The sequence below is a fragment of the Sapajus apella genome, unplaced genomic scaffold, assembly GCF_009761245.1.
Source record: "Sapajus apella isolate SASKATOON/1434 unplaced genomic scaffold, GSC_monkey_1.0 scaffold75, whole genome shotgun sequence".
NCBI classification, from domain to species: domain Eukaryota; kingdom Metazoa; phylum Chordata; class Mammalia; order Primates; family Cebidae; genus Sapajus; species Sapajus apella.
In genome coordinates, this window is record NW_022437015.1 from 2,762,668 (window position 1) to 2,784,444 (window position 21,777).

The following is a 21,777-nucleotide window of genomic DNA, read 5'->3' on the forward strand; positions in this document are numbered from 1 at the left end:
TTCTACCAAATATTTAAGGACGAACTAATAACAATTTTACTTAACTTTTCACAAAAATTGAAGAGGTGGGACTACTACTAAACATTACAAAGCCAGCATTACCCTGATACCCAAACCAGACAAGGACACAACAAACGAAGAAAACTTAGCCCAATATCACTGATGAACACAAATGTTAAGATCCTAAACAAAATACTAGCAAATTGAACTGAATCACACATTAAAAAGATTAGTCACCACAATCAAATGAGGTTCATCCCAGAGAGGCAAGGATGATTCAACATACACAAATCAACAAATTTGATGCATCATATTAACAGAACCAAGAAAAAAAGCAAATTATTATTATCATGATTTTTTTATGCTGTCCCCTTCTTCAGAAATTATTATTTTAATAGTTGCTGAAGAAGCATTTGATAGAATACAAATTCCCTTTATGATAAATACTCTTAAACTGGGTATAAGAGGAACATACCTCAAATTAATATAGGCCATATATGACAAGCCCACAGCTAACATAATACTGAATGGGGAAAAAATTGAAAGCTAATCCTCTAAGATCCAGAACAAGATGAGGAGGCCCACTTTCACCAATTTTATGCAACATAATACTAGAAATCCTGGCCAGAGCAATCAGATAAGAGAAATAAATAAAGGGGATACAAATTGGAAAGTAAGAAGCCAAATTATCCTTGGTTGCAGATGACCTGATCTTATATTTAGAAAACCCTAACAACTCCACCAAAAAACTATTAGAACTAATAAATGAATTTAATAAAGTTGCAAGATACAAAATCAACATACAAAAATAAGTAGAATGTATGCACGCCAACAGCAAACAATCTAAGAAATCAAGAAAGCAATTCCATTTCAAATAGCTACAAAGTATATAAAATACCTAGGAATTAATTTAAGAAGTGAAAGATCTATAGAAGGAAAACTATAAAACACTGAGGAAAAAAATTAAAGAGGATATGAAAGAAAAATGGAAAAATACTTCATGTTCATAGATTGGAAGAATCAATATTGTTAAAATGTCCATTCTACCCAAAGCAATCTACAGATTCAAAACAATCCTTATCAAAATACCAATGGTATTCTTCACAGAAATAGAAAAAGTTATCCTAAAAAAAATAAAAAATAATCCTAAAATGTATGTGGAACAACAAAAGACTCCAAATAGCCAAAGCAATCCTGAACAAAAAGAACAGAACTGGAGGCACCACACTACCTAATTTCAAAATATACTACAAAGTGGTCAGGCACTCTGGCTCATGCCTGTAATCCTTGCATTTTGGGAGGCTGAGGTGGGTGGTTCACCTGAGGCCAGGAGTTTGAGACAGGCCTGGCCAACATGGCAAGACCCTGTCTCTACTAAAAAATAAAATTTAGACAGGCGTTGTGGTGTACCCCTGCACTCCCAGCTACTCAGGAGGCTGAGGTAGGAGAATCGCTTGAACCTGGGAGGTGGAGATTGCAGTGAGCTGAGATTGTGCCACTGCACTCCTGCCCAGGCAACTGAGGAAGACTCTGTCTCAGAAAAGAAAAAAAAAATACTACAAAGCAATATTAAGTAAATCAGCCTGGTACATGGTATTGGCATAAAACCAGACACACAGACCAATGACGAGAATAGAGAAACGAGGTCTAAGTCTACATATTTACAGCCAGCTCATTTTCGACAAAGGTGCCAAGAACATACAATGGAGAAAGAACAGTCTCTTCAGCTAATGGTGCTACGAAAACTGCACAACTATATACAGAAGAATGAAACTAGACCCCTTTCTCCATATACAAAAGTCAAATAAAAATGGATTGAAGACAAATCTAAAACCTGAAATTACGAATTGAGTAGAAGAAAACTTGGGGGAAATGCTCCAGGAGAAGACATCAAAAGCACAGGCAACCAAAGCAAAAATAGACAAATGGGATTACATAAAGGTAAAGAACTTCTGCATAGCAAAGAAAACAATCAACAAAGTGAAGAGACAACCCATATAATGGGAGAAAATGTTCTCAAACTATCCATCTGACAAAGGATTTATAACTAGAATGTATAAGGGGCTCAAACAGCTTAATAGCAAAAAGAAAGACAAAAACAAGTAATCTGATTTTAGAATGGGCAAAATATCTGAATAGATACTTCTCAGGAAGATATACAAATGGTCAATGTATATGAAAAATGCTCAATATCACCAATCTTCAGAGAAATGTGAATCAAACCACAGTGAGATACCATGCAATCCTTGTTAAAATAAGACATTGAATAATGGATGCTACCAAGCATATGAAAGGGGAACTCTTGCACACTGTTGGTGGGAATGTAAATTAGTACAGCCACTATGGAAAACAGCGTGGAGGTTCCCATAGAAACTAAAAATAGAACTACCATAGGATCCAACAATTCCACTACTGGGTATATATTCAAAAGAAAGGAAATCAATGTATCAAAGAGATATCTGCACTCCTATGTTTACTGTAGCACTAATATTTTAATACTTTATAAGAGCCAAAATATTAGAATCAACTTAAATGTTCATCAGTGGATGAATGAATAAAGAAAATGTGGTATATATACATGATGGAATATTATTCATCTATAAAAACATTAAAATCCTGTCATTTGCAGCAACATGGATGGAAATGGAGGTCATTATGTTAAGGAAATAAGCCAAGCACAGAAAGAAAAATATTGCATATTCTTACTCATATGTAGGAGCTACAAAAGTGGATCTTACAAAGATAGAGAGTAGATTGATTGTTACCAGAGGCCAGGAAGATTAGGGAGGAGAGGAGAATAAAGAGAGGTTGATTAATGGGTTTAAATATACAGCTCAATAGGAGAAATAAGACCTTGTGTTTGATAGATCAGCAAGTTGCCTATAGTTAACAATAATCTATTGTACATTTCAATATAGTTAGAAGAAAATAAGTTGAATGTTATTAAATAAAAGATAAATATTTAAGGTGACAGATATCCCAACTACCCTGATTTAATCTTTACACATTGTGAATGTATAAAAAATCACGTATGCCACTTAAATATGTATATCTATTATAAAAATATTTTTAAAACCTCAGTGCAATTTTGAGTTTCCTAGATTCTTTGTATTTAATAATTTTAAGTAAAATAAGTATGGTTTCCTCATAGTGATACAACCAACATTTTAAAAAAGAAACAAGAAATTGGAATTTTGAAATCTTAAAACCTGAAAGTGCAACTTACAGAACAGGATAAAATATTTGCAAACTACATATCTGATAAGGGGTTCATATCCAAAATATATGAAGAACTCATCCACCTCAACAGCCAAAAAAAAAAAAAAACAAAAACAGCAACAACAACAACAAAAAAGACAACCTAGATTAAACAATGGGTGAAGGACCTGAATAGACATTTCTCAAAAGAAGACATTCAAATGGCCAACAGGTGTGCGAAAGGATGCTCAGCATCACTCATCTTTATGGAAATGCAGATCAAAACCACCATGAGATATCACCTTCCACCAGTGAGGATGGTTATTCTCAAAAAGTCAGAAGTTAACTAATGTTGGTGAGGATGTGGAAGAAAGGGAATCCTTATCCATTGTTAAGGGGATTTGAAGTGGTATTGCCATTATGGAAAACAGTATGAAGGTTTTTCAAAAGCTGAAAAATAAAACTATTATATGATCTGGCAATCCCCCTTCTGTGTATACATCCAATAAAATAAATTCAGTACCTCATAGAGATATCTGCACTCCCGTGTTTACCGCAGCATTATTCACTGTAACTAAGCTATGGAAACAACTGAAGTCCCTGTGGATGGATGAATGTATAAATAAATTTTGGGATAGATATACAATTGATTATTATTTGGTTTTAAATAAGAAGGCGATCCTGCCATTTACAACAACATGGATGAACCTTGGAGGATAATATTAAGTGGTATAAGCAAGACAGAGAAAGAAAAATACTGCATGATCTCTCTTATGTGTGGCGTCTAAGACAAAGAGAGAACCAGAGAATACAACAGTTGTTACCAGAGGCAGGCAGGGCAGGAGAAATGCAGGCCAAAGTGTCCAAGTAAGTAGTTATGTGAGATGAACAAATATAGAGATTTAAAGTACAGCATGGGGCCTATATTTAGTAATATTATATTGTATACTGGAGATTTTCTAAGAGAGTAGATTTTAAGTACTCTTATCACACAAAAAAGGTAACTGTGTGAGATGATGTATTTGATAAATTGCTTACTTGTAATCATTTCACTATATATTTGTATTTTGAAACATCATGTTGTAAATCTTTAATTTTTACAATGAAAGAAAACAAAAAAGTATACATATTTAAGAACTAGAGTTATTCCTTTGCAAATGGAAAAAACCATCATTCTGCTTCTGGAGTCTTTGTCAATGTCTCTGTTGACTTTACTGCATAGAGAATATTAACTGTGACTATCTCCTGCAGATTCCTAGGGATAATGCATCTCAAATAAAAGACCACAATCAAAGAGTTCAGCAACTCATTTGAAAGGAGTGATACTTGGAAAATGGCAGAGGCTTTGCTACTACGGAAACAATAAAGAAACAGGAGTTTGAGACCAGCCTGGCTAGCATGGTGAAACTCTGACTCTACTAAAAATACAAAAATAAGCCAGGCATGATGGCATGCACCTGTAGTCCCAGCTAGTTGGAAGGCTGAAGCAGGGGAATCATTTGTACCTAGGAGGCAGAGGTTGCACTGAGCTGAGATCGCACCACTGTACTCCAGCCTGGGCAACAGAGTGAGACTCCATCTCAAAAAAAAAAAAAAAAAAAAAAAAAGAACAGAACATTCAAAACAGCACCAGAGCCATAAAGATGTAAAAAACTGAGAAGTCAGCTGTACAAGAAATATTAAGGAACTAGGATTACTCCTACCCTCTTCACCCTGAGAAAGCTGAAGAAATTCTTTATGGGTTTCACATATAGGCAGGCTCTGACCCACAGCAGTTTTCATTTAAGAATCATCCTGACAATCATACCCAACTTACTATTCATGATACTTATGACAGGTAGAGCCATAGATGCCACCCATTCAATTTGAAGGAAATGGATCCCAATTTCAATAGAGCAGAAAGAGTTATATTGTAATCTTTAATTTTTGTTATATAAGCTACAGGAAAATTTATAATGAGCAAAAGTGGTAACAACAGACATCTCTGGATCATTTCCTCAAAAAGCTAAAATTTAGCCCCAAGTTTCTCAAAAGTCTATAAAAAAAAATGCCTGTTAACTCTCCTCAGAAGACTACATGGATCTATACACTGGGGATTTATGCATTTTCTATATATTTGTGCATTAACCCTTTTAATTTTCAAAAATGACATAATAGAAGCCTATTTAAATCCCTTAATTTCATAAAGGTGTTTTTTAAATCTTATAATTGGCTGTGTTAATATAAGGCAGGGATTTCAAAGAACATGAAGGCTTTATGTAGTTCCCGTGATATTATATTTGTACCTAACAGGTTATTGTTAGCGTATTTTACAATTTTATATACACTTTAGAATGTTCGTTTTACATTATGCAATGTACAAGTACATTTTTTTTTTCTTTTGAGATGGAGTCTTGCTCTGTTGCCCAGGCTGCAGTGCAGTGGTGTGATCTCAACTCACTGCAACCTCCACCTCCTGGGTTCAAGCAATTCTCCTGCCTCATCCTCCCAAGTGGCTGGGATTACAGGTATGTGTCACCACACCCCTCTATTTTTTTTTGTATTTTTTTCGTAGAGACAGGGTTTTGTCATATTAGCCAGGGTGGTCTCGAACTCCTGACCTGAGGTGATACATTCACCTCAGCCTCCCAAAGTGCTGGGATTACAGGCGTGAGCCACTGTGCCTGGATGTACAAGTACATTTATAGTAAATGAAATGTCATATTTTGGGCTAGGAATAAAAATTCGACTTGTTTCCTAAAAGAAATTAAGTTCAACATGCACATGTAATTTCAACTTACAGCACCTTTCCTAGGAATCTAAGTTGTTAAAAGTGTAAGAAATGTTTGTACATGACTGTTATGCACAGAAAATGGGAGCAACTGAAGATAATATAGAATCAACCTGACAAAACAGCATGAGAACTTGCATTAGATACTAAAATGTGTTACAAGGGAGGATTGTGGAATCTCCTTCAATGAACTTAAAAAAAAAAAAAAACCCCTCAGCTATCTACAATGGCATAGTCGTCTTGCTAAAGCTAAAGGCGCCTTACAGTCTGTGATTTTATGATTAAGTAAAAAGCAGTTGAATGCTTCAGATAACAAAATGGCATGCAATCACAGCACTGTCTCATATGTACTTGTCCAAAGGAGAGACATAGCATTGTAGTGGAAAAAACCCAGGATTTGGAATCAAGATATCTTGATATGTGAGGTTGGTTTGCTTAACATCTCTGAATTTTAGTTTCTTCAATTATAAAATGGGGATGTTATTAATAACACTGCCTATCTAACCTGAAAGTTGTGAGGGTCAAAGTATATGAAGAAAAAGTATAGGAAAGCATATTACAAACTATAAAATAACATACTAGTTTTTAATAATTGAATATTTTTGAAAAGGTCTGGAATTGAAGACTGCTTCCAAAAATAACCTCTTTATGATGTGGTGCTATATCTACATTTTAAGTATTCCACTTGAGTACACAAAGCTAAGATATGAATAGTTTTTTCCATTGTGAATTATTTTAAACCAAGTAAAGATCTGTTAAGTCTTTGGCTTATATTAGAGTTTGGATTTAATACCAAAATAAGGGTTGTTATCACTTGTGACTGCTGTAAGTAAAAGTCGGTTCAGAAAGATTGAAGACTGAAGGAAGATAGGTCAAAATATAGTGAATTTTCCAATAGTCAGCAGGAGAAAGTAAGGGAGTTGCTTGTATTGTAAGTTATTTGGGGTGAGCAAGAACTGTTTTCTTTTTATCTATGGATTTGTGACTGTTTTGTATTCCTTGGCTCTAGTAACATGCTTTTCTCTAAAACTAGATTTCCAGGTAATCAGGGCCTAGGTAATCCAACTAGATAAAAAATTAGAAAGGCTTGCTCTCCACCGCTGCTCCAACTTCAGTGCTTTTCCACGTACTCATTTAGCCTCCTTCACCCCAGGTACAGTTTTTGATAGCTACTACAAGTTCCTATGCAAAATTGCTGCCATCTACTGCATTATTGGGAACAGTAGCCCCAAACTACTCTCTAATGGCTGGTATTAGCAACATAAGTAAATGTTGGAGGCACAGAAGTAGGCACAGCAACAGGTGGAGACAAGGCATAGGGCTGGCAATGGGGATATATTACATGAGAACTCAACTTTTAGCTCTTTACAAAATACCTTAGGATGACCCAGTGACCTGGTGGGAGAAAGTTGAAATTTGCTTTCCTTTGCCCCTCTTCCTTTTAGAAAAGTAGACTACATTCATGTGTAGGCTTACCCCCATTACTATCTTTTAGTTTTTAGTGTATTTAAACTATACTGAAAAGAGAGTGAGTATACAATTTAAAAAAATTTAATCAGTGTGAATGAAGGAGGATGGAGAGAGGTGAATTGTTACCCATTGATTAAATTGAACTCCACTTTCAAGCAAAGCAGTACAACTGACTATGCATCAGGATTGTTTAGAAATCCATATATATCCAGGTTTATATCTGACTGGTGATATAAATCATGGAATCACATATCTGGTAAGGACCTCCCAAGCTGCCATCTAATCTTATTTAAACTACCCATGGTTACTAAATAAACCTGGCCATACTTACTCTCCTCTATCCATAGGACACTTGAGGTTGACATGCTTATAAAGTCTTTCTGGACCCTATTTACTCACCACATTACATTGATTTTATTAATGTGGACTTCATAGTCTTTGACCCTACTTACCTCGGTTGTCATCCTCATTGTCTTCCCAGTGTTCTTCATTTGCTAGCAATGGGTCCTGTGACTCATTCCTAGACCTCATAGGGAAGGAGTGTCCATCACCAGGGCTAGTTGGAAAAGAAAGGCAGTGACTTATTGCAGCTGACATAGAATTTTGTAAAGGTTATAATCCTCTTAAAAACAAGAGGGGGTTTCTTAGGCATATTTAGTCTTAATGTCTAAGGCCATAGTGGAATGGGCTCTTACAATAGCATCATTTAGTTGCTGCAGTGCTCTCGGTTTCCATATATTATTTGTGTGTCTGCATCGTTAACGTCTTGTTTGTAAGCAACTCTTTAATTTGCTTCCCAAAATGCCCTGTATGGCAATATGCACACACAGCAAACTTCGTACATATTACTTAGTGATGATGATACCAATTTATATCCCATTATTTTATTGCTTTGATTCTAAGTTTTCAAGAAAGATGACCCGTCTCTGAAACATTGAATACAGTGGAGATAAGCTGGTGTGAATTGGTGAAAGACAATGCCTGAATGCACTGTTATTTATTTGATTTGCATGGCAGAAAGGTTATTAGAAACTAGGTAAAAGAGTCAGATTGAGCCATATCTCTAGAGTGCAGATTTTGGGGGCAATTATGCACCTGTGGGGTCCTGCTTTGTGGCTACCTATGGTAAGTTAGGGTCAACTCCCTGGTTAATTTCTGGCCGCTAATGGATGGGGTGTATTGGAGGGAACTGAGCTGGCCCTGGCCCTAGGTTACAGTTTGAACAGTTCAGTTTAGGTATGTGAATGCATTCCAAATTTAAGTATGGATGACTTTTGATGTTACCTATGCCTTTTCTCCTGTTCATGTATGTGGTTAATTGAAAGTTGACAGATTTTATTGATAGTACTTTAAAGAGAATGTAAGTATACTGATTATAAGTGAATGGGCTTTGATTTTTGATTTTGTTTTTTATTCCAGAGAAGACTCATTTTACACCTCCCTTTGACATGGTGATGATGTGTGCATATTTGTGTATGTGAGTATGTGAATAGAGTGTAGGTAATATCTGGTAACAGTTATTAATCAGTATTGCCCACTGACATAGTTTTGCCTTGCGATTTATAAACTGAATAGTAGGATACACCACATCTCTGAAATAAACGAGCTTGCAAAATACTAACTGATATACAGGAAGTATCAAGGCAATCAATGAAGGGGAGGAGAAATTTTTCCTTAATTGCCACCCTACCCACAACAAAGTTTCCTCAACTAAGTGAACATAAATGTATCCCTGTCTAAGGAGGGGACCAAAAGGGGGCTGCAAGAAGGCAGTAAACAAGCTCTGCTCCAGAGTTAGTTTAGTTGATGGTGGTTCAATTTGGTTAACAAAGTCCTTCAAAGAATACAAGCTTGACTGTTTATTTCTCATCCACTGCTTTCTCTGAATTCTTGTTGCAGTCCTAAGAATTACCTACAACCTCTAAATTAATCTTTGTTCTTGCTTTTTATATTTTTTATTCATAAAATAATATTAGCATTAATGACAAAATATGAAAAATGGAGAAAAGATAATTTCTAACTTTTTGGTATATTTATCTTCTGCTGTTTTTCTTCTATATATATTTATGTTTTTAATCACAGCGTATTGGATTTTTCATTTGCATTTAAAATATAGTAAGCATTTTCCCTTTTTGTTAAATAGGCTTTATAACCATTACTTTTGATTATATAATATTCCACCCAGTAGACACACACACACACACACACGCATATATATATATATAAATATATATATGCACACATACACACACACACACACATTTATTTATCCATTCCCATATTATTGTATATTTAGGTTGTTTCCTAATTATTGGCTATAAATAATGCTATGATGAACATTTTTGTGCATAGTTTGTTTCTGTCTTTAGGATAGATTCAATTCCCAGAAATATAATTATTGAGATGTTGGACATGTAGATTCTTATGTTTTTTGATAGGTATTACCAAATTCAGTTATAAAAGATTGGTAGTGCCACTGTACATTGCCACAAAGAAAGCATGAGAATATCTATTTTATCATATCCTCACCTCTTTATTTGTCTTTACTAACCTAGAAATGAATAATTTGAGGAATAGAGTTTCACATTGGGCTGATACCTGCTGCAAACTGCAATCAAAATTGAATTTGCCACTTTAAGGCATGGTCTAGCACTAACTTCTTCCACTGGTAATATTTACTCACCTGGACCCAATAGGTATTAGCCAGAACTTCTTCTTATCTCCAAACACCTGCTGGATATTCTTGATGAAGCCAAGGTTGAACCCATTTTTCTCTGGGCCATTTGTAAACACTGGAGTGCAGAAGGCCTCTAAGGCAGGGCAGGAGAGTTGAGGAAAAGAGGAAGAAAACGATGAAGAAACAAATTTCGGCATAGTCATGATTTTACAATTCTCCATTTATGTGTCTTGGTTCTATGATATCTTTTTTGCTGTGGTAGCACAGACCCCTCATTTTTAGTTACTGCTAAATTACTTAGTAAAAACCAGCTTAATCACTTATCACAAACTAAGCTTGTTATTGCATACAAAGAATTAGTACTCTCTTTGTAAAAGACAGAGGAAATACATGGTAGAAATAATTAAGCAGCCATGGGGGTAGTATGTATTTTGTACTGCTGAATTTAGAGTATTGGAGCAGATTTAACAGCACTTTATTAGAATCTAAGTGGCAACTGTAGCAAAATGGCCTCCATCTTTAGAGCTGGGAAGAAAGTAATGACACATAAAGAGTTGGTAATGACATTGATTTGGTTTTGCAACATTTCAAAAATGAAAGTGTTGATGCTGAAGCCTGCAATGTAAGAAACTGAGTTTTACTTCAGATAAAATATCAATTGGTGAGCCGTAATCACTTCAAAGACTATAAAGAATGGGATCGTGTTAGTGCACATTATTTTTAGACACACAGTAATCCCATTAAGCAAATGCTTTCACTGTTGGACTCTAGCTGCATCTGACTGTTTCTCATTTGTTCTTTGTTTTCAGATTCTGTTATCACAAAGCTTTTAGTGGTTTTCCACTTTGTAGCTGTTCTCTAAGCCAAATGTGCTAATCTACCACCATAGCAACTAGGGGCTACATATGTATTTGGTTGAGAAAATGGGTACAGATACTTTATTTTTAAAAAACAGATATAGGGTCTTGTTCTGTCACCCAGGCTGGAGTGCAGTAGCACAATCTTAGCTCACTGCAGCCTTAAACAGAACCCCCCAGGGTCAATCAATCTTCCCATCTTACCTTACTGAGGAGCTGCAGCCACAGGCATGTGCCACCACGCCTAGCTAATGATTATTATTTTTAAATATTTTAACTATTATTTTAGGGTCAGGGTACATCTGCAAGTTTCTTTTAAAGGTAAATTTGTGACTTGGGAGTTTGGTGTACACATTGTTTTGTCACCCAGGTACTAAGCATAGAATCCAAGTGTATTTTTTTTCTGAACCCCTCCCTCCTCCCATACTCTTCCCTCCCTTAAGTAGGTCCCAGTGTCTGTTGTTCCATTCTTTGTGTCCATGTGTACTCAGTCTTTAGCTCCCACTTGTAAGTGAGATCATGTAGTATTTGATTTTCTGTTCTTGAGTTAGTTCACTTAGGATAATGGCTTCAAGCTTCATTTGTGTTGCTACAAAAAACAGGATCTCGTTCTTTTTTATGGCTGCATAGTATTCTATGTTGTATATGCACCACATTTTCTTTATCTAGTTTGCCATTGATGGACGTTTAGGTTGATTCCATGGCTTTGCTATTGTGAAATGTCACCCAGCTGATTATTTTAATTTTTCTTTGTAGAGATGTAGTCTTGCTATGTTCTCAAGCTGGTTTCAAACTCCTCAGCTCAAATGACTCTCCTGCCTTGGCCTCCTAAAGTTCTGGGATTACAGGAGTGAGCCACCATGCATGGTCAATAGATGCAAATACTTTCTTAGCTGTTAGCATCATTAGCAAATAAATTCCCAATGTGTAGTAGCTTATGCACTAAACTTTTCTCAAATCCATCCTAACTAAACATTCAACACTCAAAACTTGTATATTTTATCCTCACTCCTCATGTACTGATTTGTACACAATGTAAATATTTATTTCACCATCGATGAAATAAAATGTACTGGAATCCATCAGAAGTATAGTTTTCCAAGTAATAGCCTATAGAGTAAGTGATAGAAAATATGTTCATTTATTTCACTAATTTTCTAGAAAATCATTTGTTCAATATATTTATCTCATTCCCACAGTACCTAAGAACCCCTTGATGATTGCAGATATTCACCGATTTGTTTGTTTCTCAAGACCTGGATTCTTGTTGTGGTTGGTTTGGATTTTTTGTCAGGGCTCTGTTTTTAGATGTGCATAATAAATTCTGACATTCTCTTCTGTACTGATTCTTTCTTTAATTTTTTTTTATGTGAACAGCTTTTAGAAATCTTCTGAGCTATAAACCTTGGTAGCTATTACCCGGTATACACTATAAAATACAATGGGCAATTTTGTTTCTGTGTGGGGTTTCATTAAAAAATATTATCATAATTAGCCTATAAGCTTCATTCACTATGCCTTTCTAGTTTGGTAATATGTATTTTCATCTGTCTCAGTTTGGGGGTAGAGGGATGTTATTGCAGCTAAAATCCTTCACTGGAAGTTATATTTGGGAACAATCCACAGGTCAATCTGATACACATTAATATGTTTTTTCCTAATCTTAATGTTAAGTCTTACCTAAGGTGGTTTTGTTTCTGCTGACAAGCCAACAATGGTAACCAAAGAGAATCACAAGGCTGACAAAAAACATGCAGGCCACAAAGAGGAGAAAAAGGACATGGAACTTAGAGCGAACACTGGGTAATTCCCCCTAGAAAAGAAATAATAAACAAAAGATTAAAGTGGAAAAGCATGGCTAGTTTTTTTAAAAATATATAGGTTAGCAGTTTTTCATATGTATAAAATGTCTAGCTGTAATTTTAAAAATAGATTCTGTAAAATGTTTATAATATGGTTCTTTAGATTAATCATGATATCTGTGAGTATGCTCTCAGCCTACAAAGCCTAAAATGGATACTTGCTTAAGTGCAGTTCAGTGTTAAATAGAGTATATTAGGTACCAGTTATAAAAGGGTAATGTAAAAAGGGTATACTCAAGCCATAATTGGCATGCAACCTCTTACAGCTTGTACTCCATTTAGTTTGAGATCTTGAAGTCATATGCCTTATCCTCTTGCCTCAGTGTAAGTTATTCTGGAATTCTTTATATATCATGTTTCCTTGGACATATGTGTGTTAAAAATGTCACAGTGATGTATGTAAGAAGTTAAAACATATAGGTAGAATTTTAAAATGTCCTACTCATAAGTCATAACCTGATTTTAAAGCTGTTGTAAGTTTTGTGTGGTTGTTTTTTAAAGCTGAGGTAGAATGTGCTGGTGTATTACATCCTGTGAAACAGCTGTCTAGACAGTAAAAATCAAGCAGAATTTTTACAGGCAAATGTAAAAGTAGGTAGCTACAGATTTTTATAGTTATCTAGGACATCTTATTTTCCATGTGGCACCAGCCTTTTTTTCCTACATGCAGCCTAGACCAGAATGAATGTTATAAAGTTCTGTATCATGTGCAGCATGTAACATTTATCTCCTGAAGAGAATCTTAGAAAACATTTTCAATTTTGGAGTGAACAGTTGGGGGAATGACTATTATTTATTTCCTTATTCCCTGTGATGATTATTGTTTCAGTGTGATGAATCACTTTGAAATATTTCTAATTGCTCTCTAGTAATAAAAAATATGATTCTTAAGTGAAGTGGACCTTAACTTCCGAATGATCTAGTTCTACTCCAATTTGGAAAGAGAAAGTTAAGGCTTGGCAATACTTGGCAAGTCCAGATAGTACAGATTTTTTTCTTCTCAAGAGAATATTTTTATTCATTTTTATGTATGGAACTATTGGGAATCTTCCAGGTTGTATACTGAAGGATGAAGATAAGGATGCTTCCCCTTATCTTCAGCCAGTCAGATGCTGTAAGCTGAGTGGGGGTCCAGGTGAAAATTGCATAGGGACAGAGCAGCTCAGGAAAGAGCTCCCTCAAGAACGTCAATCTTCAGGAATATTTATCTGAAACTCTCCTTTTTGAAATGATCCCTCTATAAATTCTTGGCCTAAGCACCAAAATTGAACTTGATTGGGGGGTTTTCTTTTACTTTGAACTTATAGAAAAGACTCTGTATATTGCTTTGCAGTTGGCTTTGCCTTGTCTGTGTTTTTGCTTTCACAATCTTTAGTTTTTAAAGAATGTTTTAAAAATATTTTAAAGCTCACATTTATTTTAAAGCTCACTTCTTATTTTTTTCACATATATATGGATAGTAGAAAATGGCTGGACAAGAGGGACTGATATAAAGTCAATCCACAGTCTGTGTGGCTGAGCTGAAGTCTGTTCCCTCACCCCAACTCAATTACTCTTAAAGAACATTTTTCTGCCTGCCAAAGCATATCTACTATGTTGTCCCTTGATAAGAGTTATTCTGAAACTTTTTTCTTTTGTTAGAAGAGGGTGATGGCCCTATGTTTAAAAACACCTTCTCGGGAGATAGCCAAGCTAAATCACTCAAAGCAATAGCCATCAGAGACAGATCAGATGAATACTGGCTGAATAATGTTATTATCTTGTTTCTAAAATAATTAATAGCTCTGTGAGGAGATTCATGGCTCAATATAGGAGGTATGTATTAGTACTTTTTTGCATAAGGCAAAGCTCAATCTCTTATCAAAGTAGCTATTGTTTAATATTGAGAAGAGAGAAATAATCAGATGGTTTTCTGAATTCTTTATTCCCATGGAGCTAGAGCTTCTCTAAAGCAGAGCCATAATGGGCACTAGGACATGGTACAGTGTGTAAGATCACTGGGCTTAGGGTCAGATTTAGGTCAAAGTCCTAACTTTGAAATTTACAAGCTGGGTAATCATAGGCAAGTCACTTAACTACTATAAGCCTCAGTTTTTATCATCTTTGAATGAGACTAATAATTAATGCTTTGCCTACTTCACAGGGTTGTGGTAAGGATAAGATGAGATAAGGAGTATGAAAGTGCTTTAAAAACTGTAAAGTACTATACAAATGAAGGTTGCTATTGTTAGGAGCACAGCTTGTTTCCTTGATACATGGATTTCAAAATACAGCTAGTGCTCGACTTATGACCACAATTGGGACTGGCAGACCGGTCATAACACGATTTGGTCGTTAAGTTGAGTAGGCTATATGTACAGTTGAAATGGTGCACGCGGAGATGGTAGTGCTGCCAGAAGCTGGTCCGCACTGTTGTACGCCCAGCTGGGCAACGTTTGCGCTGCCAGACGCGGAGCAGTCGTGGCTAGCGATTGTGGTCGTAAAGTCGAATGGTCATAAGTTGCATAGGTCGTAAGTCGATCAATACCTGTACATGGCAGTGTTTACTTTTTATTTTAAGGGGAGATTCAATTTAAACTGAGAAAGCCATCCCTAAACTACACTGAAGTGTTACCTGGCTAAAGAGACTGCAAAGGAGCATTTCTCTGAACTGCCAATGCCCTTTTCATTTTAGGACAAGCCAGGACAGATTGTCTTGCCTCTCATCTGTCAGGCATGAGGTAGTCTATTGTGGGAAAAAAATGAAGGAATAGAAAGAGAACAAGATTATGTTCACTCTTGGTATTACTTGTGAATACTGGCACATTTCTGAAGATAATTCATATCCAAATATTATCTTTCCAAAATGAAAAAAGCATATAACACCTGGCTGGCATTATGACATTTGATTATTGGCTAAGTGGGCTAAAGGCAAAATGTGTGAAATGCATTATTGTTTATTTTGTTACGATGGTAAAAGGTGGTTCCTGAACAATAGCCTACTGTGTTAAGCACCAAAAAAGGTCTGTAGTGAAGACCAAGGCTGACACTTTCCCTGCTGATTGGACAGAGCAGATTTTCTTCACATTCAGGGTAGTAGCTCAGTATGTGGATTTTATAATAATCATGTGCTGTTGAACGGAACAAAGGAAGAGATGATGAAGCATTTTATATTTGTAGAAAATTTATGAAAAAGTTTTATTTCTGCATAAACTTTTGTAGAGTCCCTGAGTTAGTGATTATTATATCTATTATATAATTCCTTATTCTTAAAGTTATTAAATATCTGAACTAATTAAGCAAGTTGAAGGGGAAATGGAAAGCACACATCACTATAATTTTCTACACTATCTTTTCTATATTACTAGAGATCAATGCACTAATTAATAATTTAAATATTCTTGGCTATTTAGGTTCCTATTGCCTTCGTTTTCTTTTTTCTTCAGTTTATTATAATCTATATTCTGGTCACTGAATTCGTGTTCTTTCTCTAGAGCTTTATGTTTCCATTCGAGGTGAGATATTCCTGTTATACAGGCTTTTGTGCAATTCCTAAGTAACTAGTAGTTCTGTCCACATCTGTCTTTTGATATTCAGGTTCACTTTGGACAGCCTTTATCATGGATGTCTTAGTAATTGTAGTGGAGCTGTGGGGAAGAGATATCTCTGGGGGTCTACTAGTATGAAATTTAGAACATTTTTCACTATACTTCTGCCGGGCCTTGTATCCATAAGTAAATTTTAAAAATCTGCTTTAAGTTTGTTTTTCTTTTTAGGAAGTAGTTGGTTATGATTGATATCTTCAAGTAGATGAAAATACTTTTTTGAGATTTCATTATAATTATTAGAATCACATTTTGAAAGGTAAAGCACTTTCAACATCTGTTTCATTTGATATTGGCAATGAGCCAGTGAAGCAGGTAACAGATCCAGTATCAGATCTCAATTTTTCTAATTGCTAACCTAGTGTTTGTCACACAAAGTTAAAAAACAAAACAAAACAGAAAAACCCTCCCCATTTCATTTTGTTCATATGTGAAGGTAAGTCAATATATCTTTCTGAACAGTAGGAATTCTGTAACTCTCCTTTGAATAGGGAATTAGGAAGTATTTTCTAACAAGAGGGGAGTGATCTGTTAGTCTTTTTCTTAGGAAACTAGGGATTTAAAATTAGTTTCAACATTTTTCAAATCTGTAACTGGTAAAAAGTGGATCTTTAAAACTCAGTTGGAGAAATACACTGTAAAGAATCAGTAGGAGTCAAGAGATTAGGTTCCTCAAGGCCTTAGCAAGATTCGCACGTGTAACAGAAACTTAACTAGAATCTTTAAATAACAGCTTCCTAAATCTCAGAGTATTCAATATAGAAAACCTGTTTTTAGTGCCTTATCTTCTGGTTACTTCAACAGTATAAGCTATTGAAAAATGTAAAAAGATAGAGGGTGAACAATGTCACAAATTGGAGTGAGTGTGCGTTTGTTCTGGGGGAACCCTTCAGGATATTTTTAACTTACTCTCCAGTATTTGATGAAATAGCTGAAGACTGTTGTAGCAATGTACAGGCAGTAGAGAACAGAGTAAGCTAAGAATTGAAGGAAGAATTTGTAGTTGGAAAATCCAATGCAGTTATTAACCCTAAAAAAAAGAAAAACTAATTTGAAATCCACAACTCTTGATTGAGAGTATACTGATACATAAATGAACTAAGCAATGGAATCATGCTAGTTCTGCTGCTTCATTATATGTCTTGTAAAAGCCCAATAGAGATAGAAGTCCCTTATTAAGAACAGACTGGAAAAAACAAGTTCATGTCTCACTTGTTTCTTCTTTCATTTACAGACACAGTAACACCTGGCCTACCTAATAGCTCTGGACTCGTTCCTGACACATCCAAGCAAAACTGATCCTGGTTGCTAAAAATGTATTATAGTTTTAGCAGCTACACTTGGTACAGTTGTGGCATGTTCTTTTTGTAGTTAGGTGATTTCAGACTGGCTCTCTGAGTCTGATATACAAAATTTGGAAAATTGCTGAATTTAACATTCTAGAATATTTCAAACATCAAGGCATCTAGAAACAGAATTGAATTGTGAAATGTCAAAAGGAGAAATATTTGTGCTTTATTTAGTTACTAGGCTCAATTGCTAAAGTTAATGAATAGGAGACCATTAGCTTTGTAACTCCAGGCATTCACTACTATACCTTTGGTTTTATATTTATTCTTGCTTTAAAATGTTACCCCTCCCCTTTCCCCTACAGAAATATAAAACCCAGTGAATTATGGTGGTAGAAACAGGCATGTGACAACTATGCTTAGAAAAGTGCATAGAATTGAGCAACTTTGACCCTTTTATCAGAGAGAAATGAATCAAACAGACATACCAGGGGCAGTGATGATCCATTTTTAACACACACCTACAAAGGGGACAAAATACAATGTGATAAGTGAGGCTATGGAAATGAAGCAACACCTCATAATTAAACTCAAAGTTTCACCAGTATTTTTACATGGTTCCAGTACACCCATTCTCAGATTTCCACTATAGTAATTCCAAAACTATGGCCCTCAGTTGTCCCTAGGATGAGGCAATCACAACACTTTATGGGATCATGTCAGCAGCATGCTACATGCCTATAAGTCCAACCTTTCAAAGGGATTGAGAACTTCAGATTATTAATATAGAGAAAAGGTTCAAGATGTCTCCTATCATTTTGTTCAATACTTAGTTTAATAAAAATACAGAAGAAAACATATAAGAAAAGACATAGCCTCTATCTGAATCAAAGTTAAGAGAACTATGGGTGGAATAAGCACTCAAGAGGAAAGGCATGAAGATTACATGTATCAACATAAAAATGGGGTTTACAAAGCTGGAACAATTTGGGCAACAAAATAAATAAAGTGATATTGAGTTATAACACAAAATATAAAATGAATATTCATGCTTTCATACTGATATAAAAATGATTGAATAAATAAATGAAGAGATGAAATAAATGTCCCAAGCAAAATAACTTGAAATAATTTGTGTAGCTACTCCACCTTCAAGGATGGAGGGCATAACTTCCCATTCCTTTAATGTTGGCTGTGCATAGTGGCTTCCTTTCAGAGTACAGTACAGAAAGGAAGAATAACTTTACAGTGGTGAAACTTGACAAATGACTTCAGCCAGATGATCATAATTAACATTTCTGTGATAAGTCATGTTTATAGGTACCCTTAATATGATGCAATGAGAATGACAACTTACTCTATGGTCTTCCTCCCCAAATCATATTACCCCAGTCTAACAATGACGAGGAAAACATCAAACAAATCTCAATCAAGGGACACTCTACAAACTACCTGACCATTAAACCTAAAAACTGTCAAGGTTATCAAAAACAAGTAAAGTCTGAGAAACTGCCACAGCTAAGAGAAGCTAAGGAGACGAGACATGACTATTAAATGCAATGTGGTATCCTGGATGGAATACTGGAACACATAAAGGACATTTTGGAAAAACTGAGGAAATTTAAATGTAGACTTCAGTTAAAAATAATGTTATCAGCATTAGTTCATTAATTGCAACAAATGTACCATACAAACATAAGATGTTAACAATAAGGGAAACTGGGTATGAGACATATAAGAACTATCTTCACAATAAATCTGTAAGTCTAAAACTGTTCTCAAATAAAATGTTTATATTAAAAATGTGGTCTTACTTCTTGTACTTATCTTTAGAGTAGCTTGAATCATCGTCATCCGTGTGAGGGGTTTTGGCATATGCTCATTATGATTAAAAGGAAATGCTCTTATCTAGGTATGGTTACATGCTAGGATCAGTCATTTTGTTGTCTAGGCAACCATCAGTAGCTAAGCTCAGCTCAGGGGAAATATGGCCGTCACTTACATGGCACAGACAGAGCAGTGGTGGCAGCGGTCTGGCTTGATCAGATGGCACCGGTCACAGAATCGTACAGCTATAAAAAAATAAGGTGGTTAGCACTTGTTAGGACTCAATATAAGACCTTATATCTTATTAGCTTATCTGGATGACTTGTTATGCACTGATTATAGATAGTCAAAATCATCTCAAGTTGCCAAGCAAAAGGCAGATTATGTAATAGAATTGAGGTATATATTTTTTTCCTTGTTGGATCCAATTTTGAAAACACTTTTGGGGGCTGAAAGGAATAGGGAAAGTTTCATATCTGGATATCTGTCATAAGATTTTTCATTATAAAACAAACCATACTATCAACTGCTTGCGGGATCTTGAAAAATAGTTTTGCCTTTATTTACCCCCACCTTTCTGATCTGAAAATAAGGATTCATAATTTATCTCCTATCTCCAGAGATTGAATTTTATAAGGTGGATAACATTCCTAAAACATACAGTGGTTCCTAGAATAATAATTTGGAGAACAGAAGAGACATTCTAGAACAATTAGTTTAATTGACCTCTTTACTAAAGAAAGTAAAGATCTGGGCCATATCAAGTGATTTACCCATGGTCACACAACAAGTTGCTGGCAGGGCTGTGACCTGTACAGTTTTTATGACTTCTTATTTTAGGAGTCTTTTAACTCTAAGTCTGATATAAAAAAAAAAAATCATTCCTCTTCCCTTCCTCCCCCCTTCTTTCCTTCCTTTCTCTTAGATGAAAAGGTTTTTACTTTCCCTCTAATTTTCTCCAGGTTCATTGATAGAGTATGACTGTGTTTAATGTGGTTATTTATTTTTTCTTTTTTTTAAGATGGGGTTTCACCATGATGGCCAGGCTGGTCTTGAACTCCTGACCTCAGGTGATCCACCCACCTCGGCCTCTCAAAGTGCTAGGATTACAGGCGTGAGCCACAGCGCCCGGCCCTTAATGTGGGTATTAAGTATAAAAACTAAACTGATGAATAATTTGAACTAGTATAATAATTTCACCTAAAGTATACATTAAGCCCATATAACTGATTTAACACAGTAGACAGTTAATTCAGCAGAGATTTGTGTTCACTTCTACCAATGGAAGTGTGTAAGTGACTAAAGTTGTGGGAATAATTGAGTCAAAGGGGAAGGGAGAAGAACATGTATATCTGGGTCCTTTTACATATTTAAAACTATACTGTCAATGCCCCTATCCTAGTTTAAGCCACATTGTCTTTTAGCTAGTTGAGTGCAATTGCTGTGTAATTTATCACTCTGCTTTCACATTTGCCCCTCACGAGACCAACTACACAGAGTGGCTGGGTGATGTGTCAAAATCTACATGAGATCTGGTGTACTGACTCACGTCTATAATCCCAGCACTTTGAGAGACTGAGGTGTGAGGATAGCTTGAGACTGGGAGTTTGAAACCAGCCTGGGCAACATAGTGAGACCCTGTCTCTACAAAAAATAAAAATAAAATAAATTAGCCAGGCATGGTGGTGTGCACCTGTGGCCTCAGCTACTTGGGAGTCCAAGTGGAAGGACTGCTAGAGCCCAGGAGTTCGAGGCTGCAGTGGGCCATCAATGAACCACCGTATTCCAGCCTGGGCGATAGAGCAAGATCCTGTTTTAAATATACAAAAATTTAAAAAAAAATGTAAATCAGATCATATCACTCTCCACTTGAAACTCTCAATGGATTTCCAGCACCCACAGAATAAAATCCAAACTCCTTACCATGGCCTGCATCATTTAGCCTCTGCCTGTCTCTTCAAATGTATCTTGCAAAACTCTCCTCATACTATGTTCCAGTGAAACCGGCTGCCTATCTGCTCTTGTAATCAACATTGCTCCTGTTTCAGGGCTTTTTGTGCTTGCAGTTCCTTTTGCCTGGGATAATCATCCCTCTGCTCATTTTGGTGTGATGGTTAATTTTGTTTTTGTTTTTGTTTTTTTAATTTCAATAGGTTTTTGGGGAACAAGTGGTATTTGGTTACACAGATAAGTTGTTTTGTGGTGATTTCTGAGATTTTGGTGCACTCACCACCTGAGCAGTG

The 21,777-nt window shown here is 35.7% G+C and overlaps 1 protein-coding gene across 6 annotated transcripts in view; it reads right to left on the reverse strand.

Moving 5' to 3' along the window:
- ZDHHC15 (zinc finger DHHC-type palmitoyltransferase 15) overlaps positions 1-21,777 on the reverse strand; it is a 140,104-nt gene that overhangs the window by 56,987 nt on the left and 61,340 nt on the right. For all 6 annotated transcript variants that reach the window (XM_032251323.1, XM_032251325.1, XM_032251322.1 and 3 more), the window contains 6 exons: positions 19,710-19,779; positions 18,196-18,228; positions 17,328-17,448; positions 12,653-12,785; positions 10,122-10,248; positions 7,891-7,994 (listed from right to left, as the gene is read on the reverse strand). In XM_032251323.1, coding sequence (XP_032107214.1) covers positions 7,891-7,994; positions 10,122-10,248; positions 12,653-12,785; positions 17,328-17,448; positions 18,196-18,228; positions 19,710-19,779 — 588 coding nt within the window. The remainder of the gene's footprint in view (positions 1-7,890; positions 7,995-10,121; positions 10,249-12,652; positions 12,786-17,327; positions 17,449-18,195; positions 18,229-19,709; positions 19,780-21,777) is intronic.